Source organism: Cnephaeus nilssonii (genome assembly GCF_951640355.1).
Source record: "Cnephaeus nilssonii genome assembly, chromosome: 17".
Classification (NCBI taxonomy): domain Eukaryota; kingdom Metazoa; phylum Chordata; class Mammalia; order Chiroptera; family Vespertilionidae; genus Cnephaeus; species Cnephaeus nilssonii.
In genome coordinates this window covers 36,087,092-36,109,861 of record NC_137088.1, presented here as the reverse complement: position 1 = coordinate 36,109,861, position 22,770 = coordinate 36,087,092, and the positions used below count along the sequence as shown (strand labels likewise).

The 22,770-nt window shown below is 45.2% G+C and overlaps 1 protein-coding gene across 1 annotated transcript in view; it reads left to right on the top strand.

The window, feature by feature from the left end:
* Positions 1 to 22,770, top strand: part of SLC6A11 (solute carrier family 6 member 11) — a gene marked incomplete at both ends in the record, with an annotated part of 103,501 nt that overhangs the window by 52,224 nt on the left and 28,507 nt on the right. Inside the window, one exon of the mRNA XM_079794961.1 lies at positions 5,620 to 5,754. Coding sequence (XP_079651087.1) covers positions 5,620 to 5,754 — 135 coding nt within the window. The remainder of the gene's footprint in view (positions 1 to 5,619; positions 5,755 to 22,770) is intronic.

Here is a 22,770-nt window from a genome sequence, read left to right as displayed (position 1 = left end):
CACCCAGTTTTCCCCATGTCTTTTAAATAGCATTCAGCTTTCCCGTTGACCCCATTATCTGGAAAACTTAGGGTCTAATGATCTCCCTGCTATGAAATAAACATCTGTGTCCTGGAAGTAAGAGGGAAACACCCCACAATTCCAGTATTGGAATGCAAATGAGCAATTAGAGTCAATTAAAACAGGATACAGTATAATTACCACCAATTGTGCTAACCTTTATATTCAGAAGGACTTGACCTGCTGAAAGGAAATTAAACAATAGTAAAAAACTCTCCAAACCAAAGGGTGTGCTTAGGGCTGTAGCCTCATTTCTGTGGCCTGAGTGGTCTGACAGATTAAACCCTCCTTCCCCCACGCCCACCTGGGTGCGAGCCACCACTGGCAGCGGCCAGGAACAGCCAGGCTTCAGGGTACCTTGTCAGTGACCTTATTGTGCCCATCACCAAACACTGCATAACTTAGCGTAATGCCTGCCCCCTGCTTGGCTCTCCCAGACAAGGCCTAGGGACTCAGATATCTTGAAAGGGACACTGAGCTTTGTTGGGAAGCACCTTGCAGCTGCACTTCCTTTGCCCTCCGTATCTGAACTGGTCTTTCATTTAAATTCACCTGTCTTGTGATTTCCTTATAAACACCCCCTCTTAAAATCGGATTCAATTTTCCAAATCTTGTTGTATGTAGATCCAGCATTTTATATGGATGGAGCACAGAGTGGTGTCTGCAGACCTGCATTCTAACCTCAGGGTTCCAGGTCTCAGCCTGCTTTTTTTCTTTATCCTTCCAACAAAAACTTATTGAGCACATTTTATATACCACTTGCTGTTCTGGATACAGCAGGCGAAGTAAAAGACAAAACTCCCTTTCCTTAGGGTCTAATGATCTCCCTGCTATGAAATAATATGAACTAATATGTTAGAGATCTTTAGTCTTAAGAGGCAATAAAACAGCTGATGGACAACCGCCATAGAGCCAGGAGGCTGCTGAAGTGACGGGGGAAGAATGTGGGATATGGATCAGGGGGGCTGTGGCCTGGTTTCAGTCGCTCAACAACATTTGGATAGATGGCATGGTTTACAGCTGAAGAGGATGAGACTGAGACACTGAAAATACTCTGGGCCTCAGCTGCCTGACATATAAAGTAGGTAGGTCAATGATATGACAACTGGACAGCACGGTCTCTGACTTTACGGAGTCCTTAGACTGTGAGGATTTGGACATGCCCAGGACTAACACCGTGGGTGGCCCAGGCACTGGGGCTGAAATTATGGACAAAGGGAGGCATGAAAAGGCAGGGGGGCCTGATGGAACCTGGCATGCTCCCTAACCGGAGGGACCTGGCACAGGGGAGAACAGAGTGGGTGGGGAAGGGTGGCGACTGGTCAAGCCACACAGCACGTCCCAGCAGAGCCAGGGTTGGAACCCAGGGTCTTCTGACTCAAAACCCAGCGCTTTGCACTGTATCCCACAACCTTGAATGTGGGGCTGGGGAGTGGGGGAAAAAATCAGAGGAGCAGGAAAGCATATGCCAGATTCATGTGTTTGAAACTGGTGCCACAGTATGGACAGTGTGGGGCTGTCACATGATGGAGAAGAAAGGCGATGAAGGGCCCTGATGAAGGGGATGAAGAGCAGGTGTCATTTCAGAATATAGTTGGGGATCAAGTTAGCAGCACTTGATACCACTGGTTTAATATGGAAGAACCTGAGGAAAGAGGTGAGGCTATCTCCAGCTTGAGCACTTGGAGAACAAACTGGAGGTTCCTAGCCATCCCAGGAGACAACATTCTGTGCCCTTTCCCACTTCCTTGGCTAGTTCCATATCTCCCCTGCCTGACATGGCCTCTCCTGTTCCTACTTATCCTTGGAGACCCAACTCCAACCGCTGTCAGTCAGAAGGCTGAATCCCTTCAACACAGACCCTTCCAGCCTGTGTCTCTAGTCTCCTTTTCCGCCTTCACGCTGCTTCTGTGGGTGTCATGCATCACACATTCAGCAGTGCTGAGCTCAGCACCCGGATCTTACCATTCTGAGGACAGGGACAAAGGACCTGCAGGAGACATAATGCACACATGAAAAATGGACGAGATCAAGGGTAGCCTGAGAGTGGGTTTCTTCCCAACTGGAGTCCAGTGTGGAGGGTCTGGGGCTGCAGCCAGGCTGAGCTGCAGAGTGTTGTGATCAATTAACGATGCCTGCGATGAACACAGGAGGGGTGTGGCAGCATGCATGTGATCTATGTGCAGTCTCCAGATGACAAGACCTGTATCGTTTGGACAGTCTACAGCTGTTCTCAGGAAAAATCCAAGATGATGCCCAAGTGTCTAGTATGGCTGAGGGTAGAAACAAGTTAGAGGGGCTTTTAGGAGAGGTGGTACCAGCAACAGATACAGGCTGTCCTCAGTGTTGCATTTTCAATTTTTAGACTCGTCTCCACTTGTGTGCATTACATAATGATGCCCCTAAACCACCTTTTGTACCATGACTCAAGGCTCTCAGGCCTCAGCTTACAAAGGAATTTTTCTAGCTAACGCCTGCCAGCCAGTGGTTCCATTTTGGCAGCTAACTCATTGTCTGCACTGTGGTCTTCCGGGCAATTAATCTGCATATTTTATTTCCCTCGTGGTTTTATAAAAGGAGTATAAAAATTAAGGCATGATATCAAGTGTAATGTAGAAGCCGAGCATCCATTTAGAACTTTAAACAATAGAACTGCTTCAAAATCAGCAGCAGTGATTTAATAAATCATGCCTCTGCTATATACATTGCCAGGGCATGGAGAGGATCCATTTGGTCAGGTCAAAGGTGACCCTTTCATGACACTCCAGTGGCCCAGTCCACTCAAAACCGACAGGTCAAATAATAACGGACTAGTTTAGTCACATCAAGGTGGTCCCACAGATGGAAGACAAATTTCTATGATTTTTCAGTGCTTACGTTCTGCATGGTAAAGTTCTTTTCCTTAAATTTATTCACATTGGGAGGCAAGATAGCTAACCTCCAGAGATATCATTAATCAGGACCTGGGTGGTCTGGATAATTAATCTTTTGCCATACAACAGACATGTAAGTGGAAATTATTCAATGAAAGCAATAGATCTTTAGCTGACTCTTCATAGATGGAAGCTGGTTAACTTGGGAGGGGGTGTCATTTTGAAGGAAGAGAATTAAGGATTTACATGAAATGCTGAAGATCTATGCTAGTGCCTACGAAGCTAAGGGAAATGGAGATTTTATAGCATGTTCGCTCTCTGGGCAGAAGCCATCACCCCTCTTGACTGCTGGCCTCTAATTTTTATTATTATTATCATTAACTGTTGGTCTCTTAGTATTATATATTTGATTTACATTCACCTTTTCTGGATTATATTGTATATGACAAGAGATTGTTTGTACTGATTACATGATGTGTCTGTCGACTGATCTGATGGTTGTTACGGAAACAGGTGCTGAAATTGGTGGGGCTGAGATCTGAGTGGGCTGAGGATAGTGCTGTATTGTAGGTTAGGTTTGTTGTCTGCATGACATAATCTAGCCTACAGCCTCTATCAGCAGGACCCACTGATACTACCCCCTGCTGGCTCTTATTTCCTTTGAGGACTGGTTTTAAGTCACTGTTTTGTCACTTAACAACCAAATGACTTATGTTTGTATTACTATAAAGTATAATATTCTGTCCAATCAGGTGGCTCAGTTGGTTAGAGTGTCATCCTGTACACCAAAAAGGTTGTAGGTTTGATTCCTGGTTAGGGTGCGTAAGGGGGGCAACTAATCTATGTTTCTCACATAGATGTTTCTCTCTCTCTACTCCTCCATCCTCTTTCTCTAAAATCAATAAAATTATCCTCGGGTGAGGATTTAAAAAAATCTAAAGTATAGTATCCTATGTTTTAGTTTGTTGTTTAAGTGCAAATAAAAGTAGGTTGCTTCATAGTCTTTCTGTCCTTTCAATCCCTCCAATGTTATGTACAATACTGTATTTAATGTTTCTGTTTTAGTTTTTCTAGGATGCTAATTTATATAAAAATAAAATGAATAATAAAAAATCCAAGAGGAAATGCTATATAAATGTAGCCATTTCTGCGCCTGGGATGTAATAGAATTTTATTCTCTTCCTCCTTCTGTCCCAGTCCTCAAGTCCTAACTCCTACTCATCCTTTATAGGCCAATACCCGGATCACCTCCTTGGAGATGCCCTCCCTGAATGCCCCTATGGTTAGCTGCTTCATTCTCTGTGCTCCACCATCCTTTGCAGTCCCCCTGATTACATAATGCATTATCTGCCTACCTGAATGTCTGTCTTTCTACCAGTGGGGAAGCCTCTTGAACAGAAAGTTCCATCCTGTGACTCATTCTTACTTGTACATTCCAGAGTCTAGCTTAGTCTTTGGTACCTAGGAGTATTATTGGTGTGCAGGTGAGTAGGTGGACGAGTGAGTGAGTGAATGAACAAACGAATGAATGACATGAAGGACTGAAACACTGGTAAAAGAAAGCCTCACTTGGAAAGGGGTGAGAGGCTACACTAGCACTAGAAGAATTAAGATCAAAGGTCTTAAAGCACAAGTCTTTTATCTGGGGAGTCCGAGTCTCTGCACCATCCAAAAGCTTGTACACATATCTGTGTCCGTGCACATTTGGGGAAAGTGGGGAGAGGGTCCATAGTTGTCATCAGAGTCTCAGACATGTCTGTGGCTCCCAAATACTGACAAATTGCTGATCTAAACAGATACAATAGGTAGGTCTCACTGAGAGGAAGGAACCAAGTGAATGGAGGAGAGAATGTGACAAAAGAGAAAAAAATCAGAACTGGAGGGAACACTGAGTCCTGCAGGGACCTCGGGTGGGGGGCATGGCCCCCAGGACAGGAACTCCAATAGTCTGTGAAGGTATTGACCTGTCCTAAGCACCACTTGGTGAGGAAGCTCAGGGAAGATTTTGTTTCTTTCATTGCCTTGATTCTTACACGGAATCCCTGGGCTGAGGGAGCCTCTCAGGTTCATTGGCTTCAGTAACCTGTCTCCAAGCAGACCAAACTGAAATGATTCCAGAAAACACTGAGTCTTTCCTGCCCCAAACAGCTCCCCTCTCCCCCTTCTCTTTCCTACCCTATCCCATCCCATCCTTGGCTATTAAAACTTGAATTTCATTAAAACAAGTGTGTGTGTTTTTTAAATGTGGATCTTGGCCCCGTTGGGTGAATTATGATGTGAATTTTGAGGGCCATGACCAGCTTTTGAAAAAAAAAAAAAAGGGAATAGAGTAGAAAATAAAGACATACATGTGAATGTATCATATACAAGAATGAGTATAGTTTTGTGAAACGTCCTGTTTCAGTTCAATGTGTACAGGGTTGTGATGTGTATATTTCTTTCTGTGGGTTGTGGTAAAAAATGTTTGAAAAGCAGTGATCTCAAGCATCACTCAACAGATACTCACTGAAAGACCCAGCCCTTGAGGGGACTGTGGTGGGAGAGGAGGCGGGAGCCAAGGCTGTGTTAGGGTTCACTTCATACTGCTGCCCAGGGAAGCCCTTGGCTCTTGTGAGATGTTAGGGGCCTGCCGCGATCCGCACCACTGTCACCCCTTCTTGATTCTTGTCTCTCCGTTCTTGGGCAGGTTGTATATGTCACCGCGACATTCCCCTACGTTATGCTTCTGATCCTCCTGATCCGAGGGGTCACGTTGCCTGGGGCCTCCGAAGGCATCAAGTTCTACCTGTACCCTGACCTCACCCGGCTCTCTGACCCACAGGTAAGTGTCGTTTGCTAGATGCACAGCTGCCCACCACCCCTGGGAAGCTTTCTGCAGGCCCCTGATGCCAGCCACAGAGGTTCAACAGCTGGTGGGAAGCCTGCAGATCTCTTCTCAGAATTAATAAATTTCAATGCCTAGATTACCAAAATATATAGGAAATCAAATATAGTGAAATACAACCACCAGAGCATTAAAAAAGACCAATTTGTGACATGGTAATGATATATGCGCTTATCTATCAGTACATTAAATAAATAGCATGATCCAGGAAGAGGTCCGATAATTTTCGTGATTTCAAAGCAACAATGAGAACAAATGATATTTGGAGGTGTCTATGCTATTATAGGAAAACATCTGGGGTTTCTACTGCTAACAGTACTGTGGCTTGTTGGCTGCAGTCACAATGGAAGGAAATGTTAAATTTCAGTTAGAGGTTACCGAAAATAAAAACATACTTTTCCCGCCACCCAAGATCACTGATCTCAATAGCCATGCATCTCAGTGAGGGAAACTGGGTCTTTGTTGGTGATTGATTTTGTGTGTGTGTGTGTGTGTGTCGGAGGGGGGGGGGGGGGGGCGGCGGGCGGGGCAAGGGTAGCTCATAGAAAGAAATAATAGGTTAGAACTGGCTGGCCTCTTAGGTGTCTTTGGTAAGGAATTGGCTGTTCTGAAAAGTGGGTAGTAAATGCCTAAGCCTAAGCTTCTGTAAGTGGGTACGTGGTGCTGTGCCTGGGGTATGTTAGATAAGAGATGAAAACAGAGCATTTTACAGCCCAGGGGTTCTCAACCTCTGCTACTTGTTAGAAGCTCCTGGGAAGCTTTTGAAACTCTGAGATTTCAGAGCACAACCCAGACCAATTAAATGAACCTCCCTGGGGCTGTGTCTCAGGTATCAGTATCTTTCAGAGGTCCCCAGGTAATGCCAGTGTGTGAATAACGTGCTCAAAGATAATTGAGTGAGTGAGCAGGCACCCATTTTTCTGTTGAAACAAACATAAATCATGCAGTAGAATGTGGAATCTGCATTTACAACATGAGGCTTGCAAGAAATTTCAAGTCTGCAGGCTGTGCCTGGTAGGAGAACTTGGGTGGAAATGTTCGAGGGGTGCTAGTTAGTGCTACAGGGGGGCCTGGGATAGGGGTGCTAGTTAGTGCAACTCAGATGTACCTCATCACGTAAATGCCTAAGATGCATGGTGGAGTAGCAATGTGGGCTCACTTCTCTCTCAGTTGCTGTGCTGCTGTGAGGGGCCCCAGGCTCAGCGCAGCACCAGGCACCTGACCCAGCATCCTGAATTGCAGGCAGAATCCCTAAGAGAAAGGAAAACAGCTCCTGACTGTTGGCCTTGCCCGCTCCATCCTCTGATGGCGCAGACTCAATTGGAGAAGAAGTTTTGGAAAACATATTTCCAAAATCACGGGTCTGTGTTAGATCTGTACTTTTGTTAGATCTACAAATTCTGCCTTAATCCAGGACGGATTTCCCATTCTACTCTCTGTACACAGGCTTTCTTATCCTGGTCCTCAGGGTCAGTCAAGGTCCTGCGTATCACCCAGTTTCCCTACATGGCTGATGATTGGAACACCAGGAAATGTTAAAATGCAGATCCTAGGCCCCACCCTGGAGATTCAGTTTTGGGGATCTGAGAGGGCACCTGGGCATCATTATTATTAAGAAGCTTCAGAGGGGAGTCTAGTGATCATAAAAGTTTGGGAGGGGATAATTGATGGGCTCTGACTCCCACCTGAGCCCCTACTGCGTCATTGCTGCTCTCTGCCTCTGCTGCCACCAGCCTGCTCCAGGCCACCATCATCCCCCACTTGACAACTACAAGAGACTAGGCCACTCCCCAATAAGCAGCAGAGTGGTTTTTAAAAATATTAGTCTAATGAGTACCTGTTTGCTTAAATCCCTTCTGGGGTTCCCTGTGGTCTTTGGAATAAGATCCAAATAGGGGGCCTCCAAGGTCCCTCATGAGCTGCCTTCTTGCTGTATCTCCTGTTGCTGTCCCCAGCTTTCAGTTCATTCCAGATATCAGCCTCCTTTCTGCCTTGCACATGCTGTTTCTTTGCTGGGAACACTCCTTCTTTCTTCCTCAGCCCTTCCCTTCCCACCCTATCTGACTAACTAACATCCACTTATCCTGTAGGACTCAGTGTGAACACCATTTTGTCAGGCACATCTTTCCACTTGCCAACCATGCACCCCTAGTATTCTGTACTTATTTTCCAAAGCACTTGTCATGTTTGCAATGAAATATTTGTATAATTTTTATATATCTAGTTGTTATGTGTATGACTTGCTCCTCAGCTATTTCCTGAGTACCTACTCTGTATTAAGGCTTTGTCTAGGTATTGGTCATATAGCAGTAGACAGTGGACAAAACAGTGATCCCTGTCCCCTGGGGTTTATATACTAGTTGGGGAAGGAAGTAAACAAAATTAAAGAGTATAGCATGCCGTCTATGAAATGGTAACCGGAACCACGGAGACAACACATAGCAGCAAAGAGAGAGTGCAGGGGGTGAGGACTGCCATTTCCAGCAGGACAGCCAGGAAGGCCTCGCTGAGAAGGCAGCTTAGACGCAGGGTCTGCATCTGCTCTGCCCACCACTGTGTCCCCAGTCCCTGGCTAGCTCAGTGCATGGTACATAGTAAGTGCTCAGTAAATGTTTGCTGAGTAGATATAAGAACCAGAGCTATTTTAATTTTTAGGAAAGGTACTGTTGCTTTAGCAAAATGTTTAAAAACCTCCAACTCACCCATAGTCTGTGAGCTGTACTACTTTTTATTTTCTATCGGTGATGGCCAGGAAATCATGTGCATGCGTGTGTGTGTGTGTGTGTGTGTCCCCAAAAGCAACAGTGATAGCTGATTGTCTGGAGCAGAGATAAGGATAGTGACCCAAAGGGAAAGGAAAACAAGATTCCACATAGTTGGTGCTTTATGGAAGCTACGGTGTTGCAGGAAGGGCCCAGCATGGCTGGAAAGGAAGGTGCGAGCAGCTCTGAGCCTGCTCTCGAACTGCTCCAGAGGCTGAAAGGCTGGTGGTGGGGTGTACAGTCACACTGAGTCTGAGAAGGGCTCTTCACGGCTCCTTTGACGGCTCCTCGAACTCTGAAAGCTGGTGCATCATGCAAGGTTTGTCTCAGTGGGCTGAGGGGAGGCAGCCTGTAGAACCGCAGTGTCCCAGCTAGCACGTCTACTTGACAAGCAGATGCTGACCCACTTGCTTGTGGTCACACAGCAATTTAGCAACCCCATCATATCTTAGGGTTCCTGCATTCTGGGTGGGAGAACTCCTAATTGAAGGGAGGTGAGGTCTTAAGAAAACAACAGATCCACACTACCCAGTTCCAATAGTTCCCATTTGTGTATACCCAGACCACGGGAAGCAGCAGGGCTCAGGTTTCAATTCCTGCTCTCCCATTGCTGGTGGTGTGGCCTCAAGCAAGGCACCTCACCTCTCTGGGGCCAAGTCCCCGCTTTCCTGGAATGGGGATCACAGGTTATACCTGCTGCCCCATCAGATGGCTATGAAGTTCAAGTATGAGGACGCAGTTGATAAAGGAACTTTTAAAAAAATTTTATTGTTATATATTTTAATGTGCTTTAGGAAAAATATCACATCAAAACCATGACGTTATAATTATTGTTTAGGATGCAGCCAGGGATAGTGTTAGACTTCATGGAGTCACGTGATCCCCCCTGAGACAACTGAGGCACCATTCTCAAAGTTAGAGACAGTAGGTCAGGAGAGCTGTCGACTGGAAATATTTTATCAGGAAGTCAGTAAAAGGCTTGGTTTTGGATATCTTGGTAGTGTTCACCAACTTTGAAGTTTTACCAACTTCAGATTTTTTTTTCCTGAATAATCACCTTGACTTAGTTTCTTATTTGCACTTCAGATTGCACCTGGAAGGCAAGTTCCCAGAAAGTGTCACTAGGCCTGCCTGTTTGCTGGCCTGGGCGTATGAACACCCTAGTTTCCTGGGAATAATCTAGAAGTTGCAATGTTCAGGCCTCCGTGGCTAAGAGAGACCAACAGGTTGATTCTGGAGCCACTGTTGGTGGAGAGATGGGGAGGAGATATTTGGGGAAGGAGAGCCCCAGAGAGGTCAGAGGGCTGGTCAGTGGGTGACTCCAGGACACGTGTACATCTCCTGCCCCTGAGCCCCTCAGTCCCCTGGGCTGTTCCATCCAGGCCCTGGGTGTTGGGAGGTGGTCTCAGGTGGTGAAATGAGCACACCGTGTGTAGAATGAGTAAGACCCCTTCTTCCCTAGGAGCCTAAAGTTGGATGAGTTCAGAGCTTCTCATCCTTCCTTTTGGACTTTTGAGGGCGGAGAGCTGATGTTGCAGGCATTAGACAGCACCCCCAAGTTACCTTGTCTCTCCTGCAGCCTGAAGAGCCAGCCCTGTCTCCAGAAATAGCTGTGTAGGTTGCATGTTACCATCAGGGCTTTGCTTCTCTACACACATGTTGGAGTTTTATGAAGGCTGGTGCCTGGGATAGGGGGGCTGGTGCCTGTGCAGGTGGAGGCAATGACCCACAGGAGGAAGACAGTCCCCAGGGTGCCTTCCTGCCCCATAGGATGCTCTTCTCCTCAAATCCCAACCATAGTGATAGAGTTCAAGGCAGCTCTGTGGCTCTCCCTGATCCAGGATCTTCATTCCAGTCCTGGCCCCAGCTCCCCTTCCCTCTGCTTTCTGGGACTCAGACCGGCCTGTCTGCTCTTCCTTTATATTTCTTAAGGGACACAGGGTGCTGTACAAAGCTCCTGAGGCCTCAGACAGACAAGGAAACATTCTCTTTGAGGCCCCCCGCCCCAACCCCTCTGGGCTTGTGTGTCAGGGATTCTACATGAAAGCTAAGTGTTGAGCTGGAGGGTGGGCGAATTCCTAGTGACCCTCTTCTTGCTCCCCACCGAGTGAGGCCAGAGAACTACGGAAAGCATGTAGAGAGCTCAGCTGTGGGGCTCCTGGGAGTGAGGAGAACCCCTTCCTCTCAGTGTGTTAAGGTCTCAAGGGCTGTGTAGTGAGGGCTTCCCAACCACCTTGTTTAAAGTCACACCCCTTAATCCCGCCCACCCACCCTGTCCACTTCTCAGGTTTGGTTTTCTCAGTGACACTTGCCCACATCTCAGACATGGTCCATTTTGTATCAGTCCCTTTACTGGCTGGAATGTGAGCTTCATGCGGGCAAGAGAATTGACCTGCTACGTTCACTGTTAGGTCTTCAGCCCCTGGAACAGTGCCTGCCAACAGTAGGAGCTCAGTAGACATTTTTTGAATGAATGAAAGAAGAGCAGTTTCTGGCAGAACCTGTGTGACTTTACGGTGACGTAGCATATACTGCAGTTGTCAGCTTGCAATCCAGGGAGAAGGGTTTTCTCCCTGGTGTTGAGGGAAGGAGATTTGAGTCACTCTGCTGCCATTGACGACCTGGGTGGCGTCCAGCCTGCCCCTTTATCTCTCTGGGCTCAGGACTCTCACCTGACGGCTGGGATAGAATATCTACCACACAGGGGAGCTATGAAGCAAGTGTACATGTGAATGCGAAAGCTCTTCTAGTCCTTACTTTTGGTGCCCAGCCCAGGGCCTGGCACACAGTAGGGCTCCAGGAACACTGCTGGTGTTCCTCATTTTGCCTCCAGGTCACTCGTGCTGAGCAAGACAAATCAGGGCTCCATAGACCAAGAGTAGGCATTGAACTCAGAACCAAGTGTCTTTATTGTGGACCCAGTAAATTAAGTTTCTCGTCAAGAACTTGAAGCGACACAGCAGCTCGCCTCCTTTGTCCGCTGGCAATTTGCATTCCGTGGTCTGTTATAACTTTCTAAACATCTATTTGTCTTCATTGTCAGCCCTGTGTTCTCTCTGAAGTGTGAAGTGCTTCCACTCAATTTTTTCCCCCCTCAAATTTTTATTTTCTGTCTTTTTAGTCTTTGGGGAACGGAGTGGCTCTTTCAGGAAATCACATTTTCCCTGCCCCAGATTCCTGCCACTCTCACTCGTCATTGTGTTTTGAGTGTGTGTTTTCAGGGCAAGAACAGAAAGGCCTGTCAGGGATCCAAAACGTGGGGTCTGCTTTCCCAGGGTATGCACACGTTCCCCAAGTTGGCCTCCTCCATGCAGGAACCTGGAGCCTGCAGCTAAAATGTCCAAATCCTGGGGATGGGGTAAAATTATACCCAGACAGTGAGAGTACCTTAGAGCCCCAAATCTCCCTCACTTCCCCACCCTACAGAAGGACAAATCAAGAAAAATAAGACCCTGGTTTAAAGCCCTACCTGATGAGCCTCCTGGATGTGACCGTGGAATTGCTGCCACCTGGTGGCAGTATACTCTGATTCCAAGCAAGGACCCAAGGAAAAATGGGCCTCTTGGCTATTGGACTTTCAAATTAAAATATACAAAATTGACATTGACTTAGAGACATTGGATATGTTTTTGAAAATATTACAAGCCTCACCGACATAGGTACCATCCCCTGGGACTTAAAATCCTCCAGGGTTTCCTTTCAGCATATTTGATTCTGAGTTAGGGTCACTGCTCCACTCAGTACCAGGCACTGGGGGTGCAGCATCCCATCACATATGGTTCTCATCTTCAAAGAGATGACAGTCTCTTGGGAGAGACATATGTAAGTCAGTGATAACGGTGGTGAGGGTGGTGTTAGGGCTGAAGTTCATCTAACATAGTTGTACTCCTTTCAGTCATTGGGTAAACTCCTCATGAGTTAGAGATGCATTGCTAATCCAACCTCCCGTGCTTCTTTTCTTGAGTGCTTGAAATTTCTTAAGAGTTGCCTATCAATGAAATCAGAATTCCTGTACACACCACTGAGATTATGTGCACCACTGGGGAACCTCATTAAATTCTTTCAGCCACAGGTTTACGCAAGGTGAAGTTTTATGATTTTTATTCTCAGCAGTTTCAGCAGCACCTTCTTAATCTGCAGCCTCAGTGGTTGAAGAGCTGCTTGAATGGAGTTGTGATACTAGTTATCATTTCTTGATGACTGACTCTATGTCAGGTCCTGTGCTTGATCAGCTCATCGTTTAATTTATCTGATTTACTCAATCAGCAAGTAATTTTCAGCTGAAAATTACTGTTCTAGAGCCAGCAGCTAAGTGCCATATAATTATTCCCGTGAGCAATAAGATAAGTCCATAAGGTCCTATCTCCTTGATGCTGAGTATTTTAAAATCTATGTCCTAAAGGTCTTACAGATAAGGGGACTGAAGTTTCAAGAGGTTAAAGCACTTGCCTCGTGCTTGCACAGGTAGCACTTGACCACGTGAGTCTAACTCGGCCATGCAAAGGATGCAGTGCTGAAACTCTCTGTCGTATCTGATTTTTCTGGGCTTGCCCTGGCTCTGCCCAGCCCTGGGTTGGCAATCCTGGCTGTGGGGTTTTTGAGGATCCTACATAAATGCTTTGGAAGAATCCTAGAATCTCAGAATTGGGTGGGTTTAGTCTCTGTCCAGTGCAGGAATCACCTGTGTAGTAACCTGGTCAGCAGCCAATGGGCTCCTCCTTCAACAAGGAACTCTTCACCTCTACTTTGGGACAATTCTCTACTCTCCTGATCCCCAGTGTCGTGACGTTCGTTCATTCCTTCATTTGCTTATTCTTTCTCGACTTATCTGCTCTAATTTGTCAGTCCTCCATTTTGAGAATATGCACCAACGTTGAACACTGTAATTTAAATGGAGCCTAAACAACCGAGGCACGAGGCAGCCTCCTCTGGGTTAATCGAATAGCCTCCAAGGTGGGCTTCTGACTCACTCACCACTACTCCCTTCCTCACATAGGAGACGTAGGAGCTTGGAAAAAGGAACCCCTGATGGTGCAAATTCCTGCTGCTGTTCTTTGAAAGTATTTTCCTTTGTGAATGGATCATATTTTCTGGGATTTTTTTGGTTTGGTAGTTTTTGGTTGTATACTGTGGATTGTGCTTGAATATTGTAGATACTATGCTGTGGATGCTCTGGATTTTGTTATCTTTCTGTAAGGTAGCATGTCAAACTCTCGGCCCACGGGCCGCATGTGGCCTACAACAAATATTTTTACAGCCCAGCCAATATAACAGTATGTAATAAACGTTTTAATAAAAATTTCGTAACTTAATTTTTACAATTTCCTGTTATACATAATTATTAGTAACAAACTACAACGTTCGCTAATGACTGATTACTAGAGTCGTGTTGCATTCATTTCCCTTACGCGCCTTACGCGCAGGCGCACCATTTCTCTCCACTCATACTAGCAGCGAATATTTTAGCAGCCAATTGCCACGTCATTAGTCTTGTACTGATTTGTTTGGTGTGCGCAACAGGAAATATTTCGCTTTTGGAGAACAAGAAAAATAGGTTTATCTGTGTTACGCTTATTAATTTGCGAAGTTATTCAGTGTCCGGTAAGTTAATGTTCAAGAAAAAAGTATTAATTTTTATTAAAATGTTCTATTGTTTTATGTTAACGATTACTCATTTATTTCAGCCCTTTGTATTCATCATGTCTCTCGAAATAAACCTACGTTCCTATGAAAATTGAAGCTTTTGTTTTTTTGCGGCCCACATAAACTTAAACCTTGTTTATGTGGCCCGTGTTAACCTTTGAGTTTGACATTCTTGCTGTAAAGAGTATTGTTTTTATTTTAATAGATAGTTCAATTACTAGCTGATCACTTTAAATTTATATAGGTTAACCTGTATGTTATTTATTGGGACCTGTGGAGATCCCAATCTGTTTTCCAAGCGTCTCTAACTTAATAGGACTCAATTGGACTTACTAGGATTCTAAGCTCTGTCACCCCTGTAAATCCCATCAGGGCTTGCCTTTATGCTTTATTGCGGTGGGTCTAGAGTAGTTCTTACTCTAGAGTGATGGTTCTCAACCAGAAGCTTTGCCTCCCAGGAGACATTTGGCATCTAACAGTTTGATTGTCACGACTTGTTGGGTGGAGGGCTATGGGCATCTAGTGCGTAGAGACCAGGGAGGCTGCTAAACCCTACAATGCCCAGGACAGTCCCCACAACAAAGAATCACTTAGCCCGAAGTATCCATGGTGCCATGGTAAAGAAACCCTACCCTAGGGCATGGTTCCTGCTCCTGAGGGCAGGTCTTTCTGTGTCTTAGCTGGGTACCAAGGGTGAATACTTGGTGTTGACTAGATCTGTCTTCTCTGGCAGGCTGGGAGCCCCAGTTCCCGGGCAGTGCTCTTTACTTGGTAGTGTCCGGCCTCTAGTGTCTCTGTTGCACTCTTAACCCCGTAAGGCACTATCTGAAAGCCCTGGATGCTTACAACTCAGCCACCAGCCAGAGCATTGAGGGGACCTCCAGTGGATATTCGGGGCCCCTGCTCTACACAGCTCCCCCTTTCTGGTGCCCCACACTATAGGTTCCAGCTATTTTTAGTTTCCCTATACCCTGCTTCCTCAGCTTGGTGAGTCTGTGTGTTCTTCTTGGACTCCAGCTCTTGTTCCCAGGAGGAAGGCTGGTCAAACCCCCATTGGGAGGTTCCACATCTCAAGGATAGCAGGCGTGCCCTGCACGTTATCCACTGCCTGAGAACGGCTGCCTCCTGCACTGTGTCTGCTTTGATTGTTGCATATGGCAGGCAGGCTATTCCTTTACCAGCCATTCAGTCAGTCAGAACCAGGAACAGAAGTCTGACGTTTCTGCTTACAACACCCCATCCCCACCCCAAGTAGCTTCCGCCTGCTGGAGGATTAAAATCCAGACTGTTCACCATGGCCAAGGCCAAGGAGCCCTGCGTGGCCTGGTCCCATCTCCCAATCGGCCCTGGACATCCCAGGCTCTTTCCTGCCACAGATCCTGTCTGCCTGGATCCCTGTTCCCATAGATAGTCTCATGGCCAGCTCCCTCTCACCCTACAGATCTTGGCTCCAAAGTCAGGTAATCTCTGACCAGCTAAGCTCAAACATCTCCAATAAACCCCATGACTTTAAGCCCCTGTTTTATTTTATTCACAGAGCTGATGGCTGTCTGAAGCAATCTGTGTTCGTTTGTTGATTTGCTCACTGTTAGTCTCTCCCAGTTAGAATGTCAGCTCCATATAAGCAAAGAACTGGTTTATCTTGTTCACTGTGGACTCTCTGGTACCTGGCACATGTTAGGCTCCCAGTCAATACTAGATGGGTGTCTGGTTAAATGGGTGGGTAGATAGATGGGTGGGTGGATTGATGGATGGCTGGGTGGTGGATGCCATGTGGTTGTTTAGATAAAAGACTGCAGTCAGAGGAGAGCAAAATTATTTCCAATTGCCTGTCCCAGAGAAGACATTATGAAACAGGTAGCCTTGGATTTGGTTCTTGAAGGATGGGGAAGGGGAGGCTATTTTGAGATAAGCAAAGACCAGAGAGTACATACATGAATGGTGTAGGACTGGATTTTGTGACAGAGAATCACACCTAAGAAATAAAGTTGAGACAGCAGACTAAAACCCCTTCATTGGGAACCCCCATCCCCAAAGTTGGACATAAAATGGTATGCATTAACTAATCAACTTTTAAAAAGTGATTTTACCTTTAGAGAAAAATTAAGCAGAAAATAGAGTTCCCATATACCTACCCACTCCTATCCCCCAGTTTTCCCTATTATTAACATCTTACATTAGTGCAGTACATTTGTTACATCGATTGATATAGTATTGATACATTGTTATTAACTAAGTCCATAGTTTACATTAGGGTTCACTCTTTGTCTTGTACATTCTATGGGTTTTGACAAATGCGTAATAATGTCCAGTACCCATCATTACAATATCACGTAGAATAGTTTCACTGCTTTAAAAACCCTAGTCCTCCACCTATTTACCCCTCCTCCTTCTTCCCCACACCGAGAACCACTGAGAACCACTGAGCTTTTGGTAGCCTTTTCAAATTGGCTTCTTTCCCTTAATAACATGCACTTAATGTTCCTGCATGTTTGTTTTTTATCACTGAATGATATTGCATTGTCTGGATGCACCACAGTTTGTTTATCCATTCACCTGTTGATGGACATCTTTGGTACTTCTACATTTGGCAGTTGTAAATAAAACTGCTATAAACATCTGTGTGCAGCTATTTTATTAGCATATTTTTCTTAAAAAGATTTCATCCACCAACAATCGAAATCCCTATTGAGCTTCAACCAGAGCGGTAGATATAGTGTGGAGATTACCATGGACTGCTTGGATTAGAGTCACAGCTCATTTGCTTCCTAACTATGTAACCTCAAGCAAATTACTTAGCCTTTCTGTGCTTTAATGGCCCCCTCTGTAAAAAAGGTTGTTGTGAGTATTAAATGAATAACGCTCGTTAATGGTGTGCATAGCTTTATATCTAGTGCAAAGGAAATGCTCAATAAATGTGAGCTGTTATTTTTTTTCCAGAGATGAATATGCCTTTTATTTTATTTTCTTGACCAAAACTTGGGGCATTTTTGTGGCACTGCATAGCATGAACCGATTTAACCCATCCTATTCTCACAGAAAGCCTATTGAGAACAGATAGGGCCGAAAGAGCAGGTACAGATTTGAATGTTAAGTATTATTATGCTAGTTGTCACTGTGCATATAGGAAGAGCTAACTGACATTTCTAAACCTTTACGACTCCAAGTGTGGTCCCCAGACCAGCATCAGCATCACCTTTATTTAGGAGCTTGTTAGAAATGCAGACTCTTCAGAGACTGCATTTTGGCAACATCTCCCACTGGTTTATATAACATAGATGTTTGGGGAGCACTGGTCTGAGAGCATTCAGGGCCAGCTGAGACCTGTTAGACACACTACACCAATGAGGGTTGTGGTCGGAGGAGGCAGAGGTGCTGGGCTGAGTAACGTGAGCAAGAAGGATTTGCTGGGCCCTGGCCAGGTGGCTCAATTGGTTGGAGCATTGTCCCATGCACCAAAAGTTTGCCGGTTTGATTCCTGGTCAGAGCACATACCTAGGTTGCAGATTTGATCCCTGACTGGGGCGTGTGTGGGAGGCAACTGATGGATGCTTCTCTCTCACATCGATGTTTCTCTCTCTCTCTCTCTCTCTCTCTCTCTCTCTCTCTCTCTCTCCCTCCCTCCCTCCCTCTCCCCTCCCCCCTCTCTCTCCCTCTTTTACTCTTTTTCTAAATTCAATCAAAATATATCCTCGGGTTAGGATTTTAAAAAGAAAAAGAAGGATTTTCTGGGTGTTGGGGCCACCCACCTGCCCATGCTCACACTCTAGGACAGAGAGAGGGAGAACTCACTCACTCCAGGGATTTCTGCAAAGGGGGACCCATCACTAATGGGATCAATTTGGAATGGGATTGATCCCTTCAGGGATTGCCACCCATAGAACTACACTGTCCAGTACAGAGGCCATAAGCCACATCTCACTATTTAAGTTTACAGTAATTGAAACAAAAAGTTAAAGTTCAGTTCCTGTTTCACTAGTAAAATGTTGGGTGCTCAACCGTTACTTGTGACTAGGGGCTACTATATTGGACAGAACTGATATAGAACATTTCCCTCATTGCAGAAAATTCTGACAGTAGTGCTATAGAGGGAGAAAGGCCCAAGAAGCAGGGGAGCCTGTGGAAACTGAAACTCAAATTGTACCTGCTACTTGGAAATGGAGCAGTGACCCCTGGCTCTCTCTCTGAAGTCATACTATTTGGGGTTTCCAGACCCTTAGGAGCTTGGTTATTTCCAGAAGAGTTTTAAAAATTCCCCTTGAGGAATCAGGACCAGAACTGTGGCCACATGTGTCTTGGACAGAAAGGGCTGCATTGGGAGGTCCCCCTGTGAAGTGCTGAGAAAGGTGTGGTAGCTGCACATGCAGTGGCCTCAGGCTGGGAAGAAAGGGTCTCTCTATCCCCTCAAGGACAGTGGAAAGACAGAAGATGTGGGTGCTGAGTTAGATTGGCTGTTAACTAGCTGTGTCTTCTTTCTGAAGGAGAAAATACCATAAGACACAAATTTCCCTCCAAATTCTACATTCCTCCATCACTCTTCTTGTTTGCCACTTTTTCATACTGCCTTATACTTTTTAGAGTTGATCCTTACTTGGATTTGATAATGTGTTTGCCAATTTTTTTGCTCTCTATCATTTTCATTTCTTTCTACTGGGTTAAATTTCCTTCCTGTTGAGGTACATCCTTTAGTAGTTCTTTCAACAAGGCCTGTGGAAACTAAGGTCCCTTCATCTGTATATGTCTGAAAGATTTTTATTTCACGATCACTCTCGAATGGTAGTTTAGCTGGGTATGGAATTATAGGGTGGTAATTTTTTAAGTTACAGTTTAAACTTGGGTGGTCACATTCATACCTGGCACTTCCTTGTTGAGGTCTGGGCGGAGGGGCAGTTTTCTAATATCTCATTCACTATAGGATAATGCTTTTCTGCCTCCTTGCTCTTTACTGTAAGCCCACTCAGCTTTTGGTCATGCCCAGGGGCTACAATCTTCGCTCTATCCTCTGGAAGGGATTTAAATCCAAGCCTCTCAGGTTCTGTCTGCTTGGCTATCCCCATATGTTACTGGGACTATTCCTCCTCCTCCTCACCTTTCAACTTTGACTTCTCTCATTTCTGGCATTTGGGAGAACTTTCTGTTTTTCCTTTAAAAGCAGGTTATGAATTTAAAATGATTATTATATTTCATAGTTATACTTTTTGTGAAAATGTTAACCCTCAATATTTGCTTCTCTTTATGTGCTGGTCTTGAATATGACATACTGGATGTTCAAGCAGTACATTAATATTAAGGGAAATAGCCCTTACTCATTCATGCTTAATTTAAGCATTCATGCTTAATTTTATTCATCAAGTCATGTTTGTGGTGATTAGTTCTTATTTCATACTACCTACGAATATATTTTCTAACAGTAAATTTGCTTCTAACACATGGAGTAAAATCATATGTATCAAGACATTTGACAAAAAGCTCTATAGAACCCATTTGTACTTGCTGTTTTTAAAAAGTTGGAGAGTTAAGGCTCACTTTTTTCTTTTGTGAATGAGTAGCTGAGTCCCAGAGAGAAGAGATGACTTACCCATGGTCACAGCTGGTGGAGGACTGGAATGCTGAACTTCCAGTTGACACATGTTATCTTTCCACCCCTTTGAGCCTGTTTTCTCATCTGTGAAATCAAGAGCTTAGATTAGACATGGAATCAGGCCCTGATTCACTACCATGTGACCTTGGGACAGCACTTAACCTCTCTGGGCTCCCATCTTAATAAGCCCTATCCTTTCTACTTCAGATGACTGTCAAGAGTATCAAACAGGCTTACACATACAACAGAGCTGTAATAAACACAAGGGCTGCAGAGAGGTTCTTGCAGTTCTGATAATTAGGATGCTGTGACTGCCTACTGCAACTCCTCTTAGAAATAAGTGTGCTTTGCAAATGCAATGTGTTCTGATGATTTCTTTTTTTTTCCATGTTATTAAATTTATTGGGTTGACACTGGTTGTTCTGGTGATTTCTAAGCTGGAACAGATTGGAGCAAGGAAAGCAAGGATTTCTTATGTACGTGAGCAGCAAGATGATGGGGCTTTGATACATCTTAGTTTGCAGGGATTGTGACATTTGATGTTCTCTGTGAAAACTCACTGGTGTGTGAACCTCGTGTTCCACTTCCCTCACTTCTCATATGCAGGCCAAGTGCTGGAAAGCCCTGCAGGGCAAAGGCTGAGTCCTGCATAATATTCACAAAGAGGTCAGACATAGCTCTGTCTCCTTGATTAGAACCTTGGAGATATCCCAAATGTTAGGGGCAAGTGGACACAGCTCAACCTCCAATGAATAAACACCTTGGTCCCTGCACTTCGCACCCTCCCCTGCCCCCAGGAGACAGTGCTGCATAGTGGGAAACTCTCAGGTTCAGAATCAGGGGACCCAGCTTGAACAAACATGTGCCTCCTTGTGCCAGTTTCTTCAGCCATAAAATTAGGGCATCAAATAAGTTCACCAATTTTCAATATTTTCACTATCAATAGCCTTTTCCTTTTCTTTTCCCACTTTTGACCCATGCCCATGAGCTATTTCATGCTGACAGAAAGTTCCTTTTAGCAGTTGTATGTGTCTGGTTAATAAAAAAGGGCAGAAACCAGGAATTAATTCTTTAAAATGCCCTCTGTGAAAATAAGGCCCAGAAAGAGATGAGATGATTTATCTGTGGTCATATGAATGTTTTTATATTATGAGTAATCTGAAAGGGGGAAGTCAGTCACATATTTCCAATATAGATGCCAGTGTATTAAGATTTCTCAAGGCCATAAGAGTAACTGGAGGAAAGAGTCAGATAAATGTCACTCTAAGCAACTATATGGTTAACATACTTAGGAAGATAATCCAAACTACACTTGAGCATCACCCAAGACATGGACAACATCTTTTTCAACCATGCCTCTCCCCTGGTGACTTGCATTGCCCAGCACACAGTAAGTGCTTACTAAATGCTTGTTATAGAATGTGGTCATCTCAGCACTGTGCTCTTGGCTAGGACAGTGGATGCCATGGTAATTGTTTATACCTCAGAATAGGTGACAGAGAAGACACAAAGAGTGAAACAAAGAAAGGGCTCTCTAAGAAAAACAGCGAGGAAAAAAACAGACATGGGCTCCTTTAGTGAGTGCCTCCGAGATGGAATATAAATGAATCCATAAAATTTTGCTAAGCGTGACTGGGGGGATGAGTACTTGTTCATCCTTGTACCTATCTCCTCCTTCTACCTTGAACCCTGGAAGGTTGTTCTGCCTCATTCAGAAGGAAATTGTGGCTGAAAATGAGGCTTAAGGACTGCTCAGACAAATCCATCAATGGCAGATGATGGTTTAAGGAATTCAGGCCTGTTTTCAATCTTTGAGGTGATGTCAAGGAGGAGACAACTGAATCTCAGAAAACTCCTAGGTTTTACGGTTGCTTTGGCTTGCTGACTGTCACGGGCAGGGCAGGGCCTTCCTTACATTATCCCCACTGATGTGATCACAGAGCATGCATTTCCCCACGGATGTGTCCCGGGAAGCATTGCCCTCCGCTTTCTGCAGATGTGACTCATCTCCTCAGTGCTGGGATGGGAGCTTCCTCTCTGTTGTCTCATTGGTTCTGTCTGCACAGGGGACACCCACATAGCCACCACCTAGATTTTGGCATGCACATTTTGCTGTGTCTGCTTCATCACAGACCTTTTCAAGCCTTCTACCCATCCATACATTTTATTTTCTTGATACATTTCAAAGTAAGTTGCAGACATCAGCACACTTCACCACCTAAATACTTCAACACTCATGCCTTGATTTATTTTTAAAATTATCATTCTTAGTTTTGTTGCTCAAGCCCATGCCCAGGGAAGTCACTGAGGGAGGTGTGAGGAGTGAGGACAGCCCCTTTGTCCTGGCAGCTTTGCCCAGAGCCGATGCCACAGTCCTGGAGCATCATTTGAGAGGAAGTGTTGTGACAATGTTGTCACATGTCCCATTAGTCCAACTGGGAGGTTAGCCATCCCTCCTGTTTCCTCCCCTTCCAAGACCTTGCTGTGGTCAGGAAGTCGGCTTCAAAGCTTGCAGGTGGGAGGCCTGCCATGCTGCTGTACTCGGTCACACCCAGTGGCCCAGACCTGCTCTGCCCTCTGCCCTGGGCACTCTGGACTTGCTGCTTTATTAGTCAGACTCCCAAGGATCCGGTGTCATTTAAAGCTGTCACCTCTCAGTTCAGATGAGCAGAGGAGAGGTCAGGAGAAAAGAAAGAACTTTAGGGAGAACACACAGGAACTTCCTGGGAAACCTAGAATTGGAACCTGGTGTCCAAACCCTCTCTGCCCAGCACGTTCTCTATGTGGCCTGGTAGCTAGGACTCTGCATGAGCCTTGAATGGTCCCTTCCTATGTCCTGGAGACTCTAAGCATCTGTGGGCCTGCAACAAATATTTTTTGAGTGTTTACTATGTACCAGGCAGTTCCATGTACAAGGAACCATCAGGGATGCATCAGTGAAAAAAACAGATGAAACTTCCTGCTCTC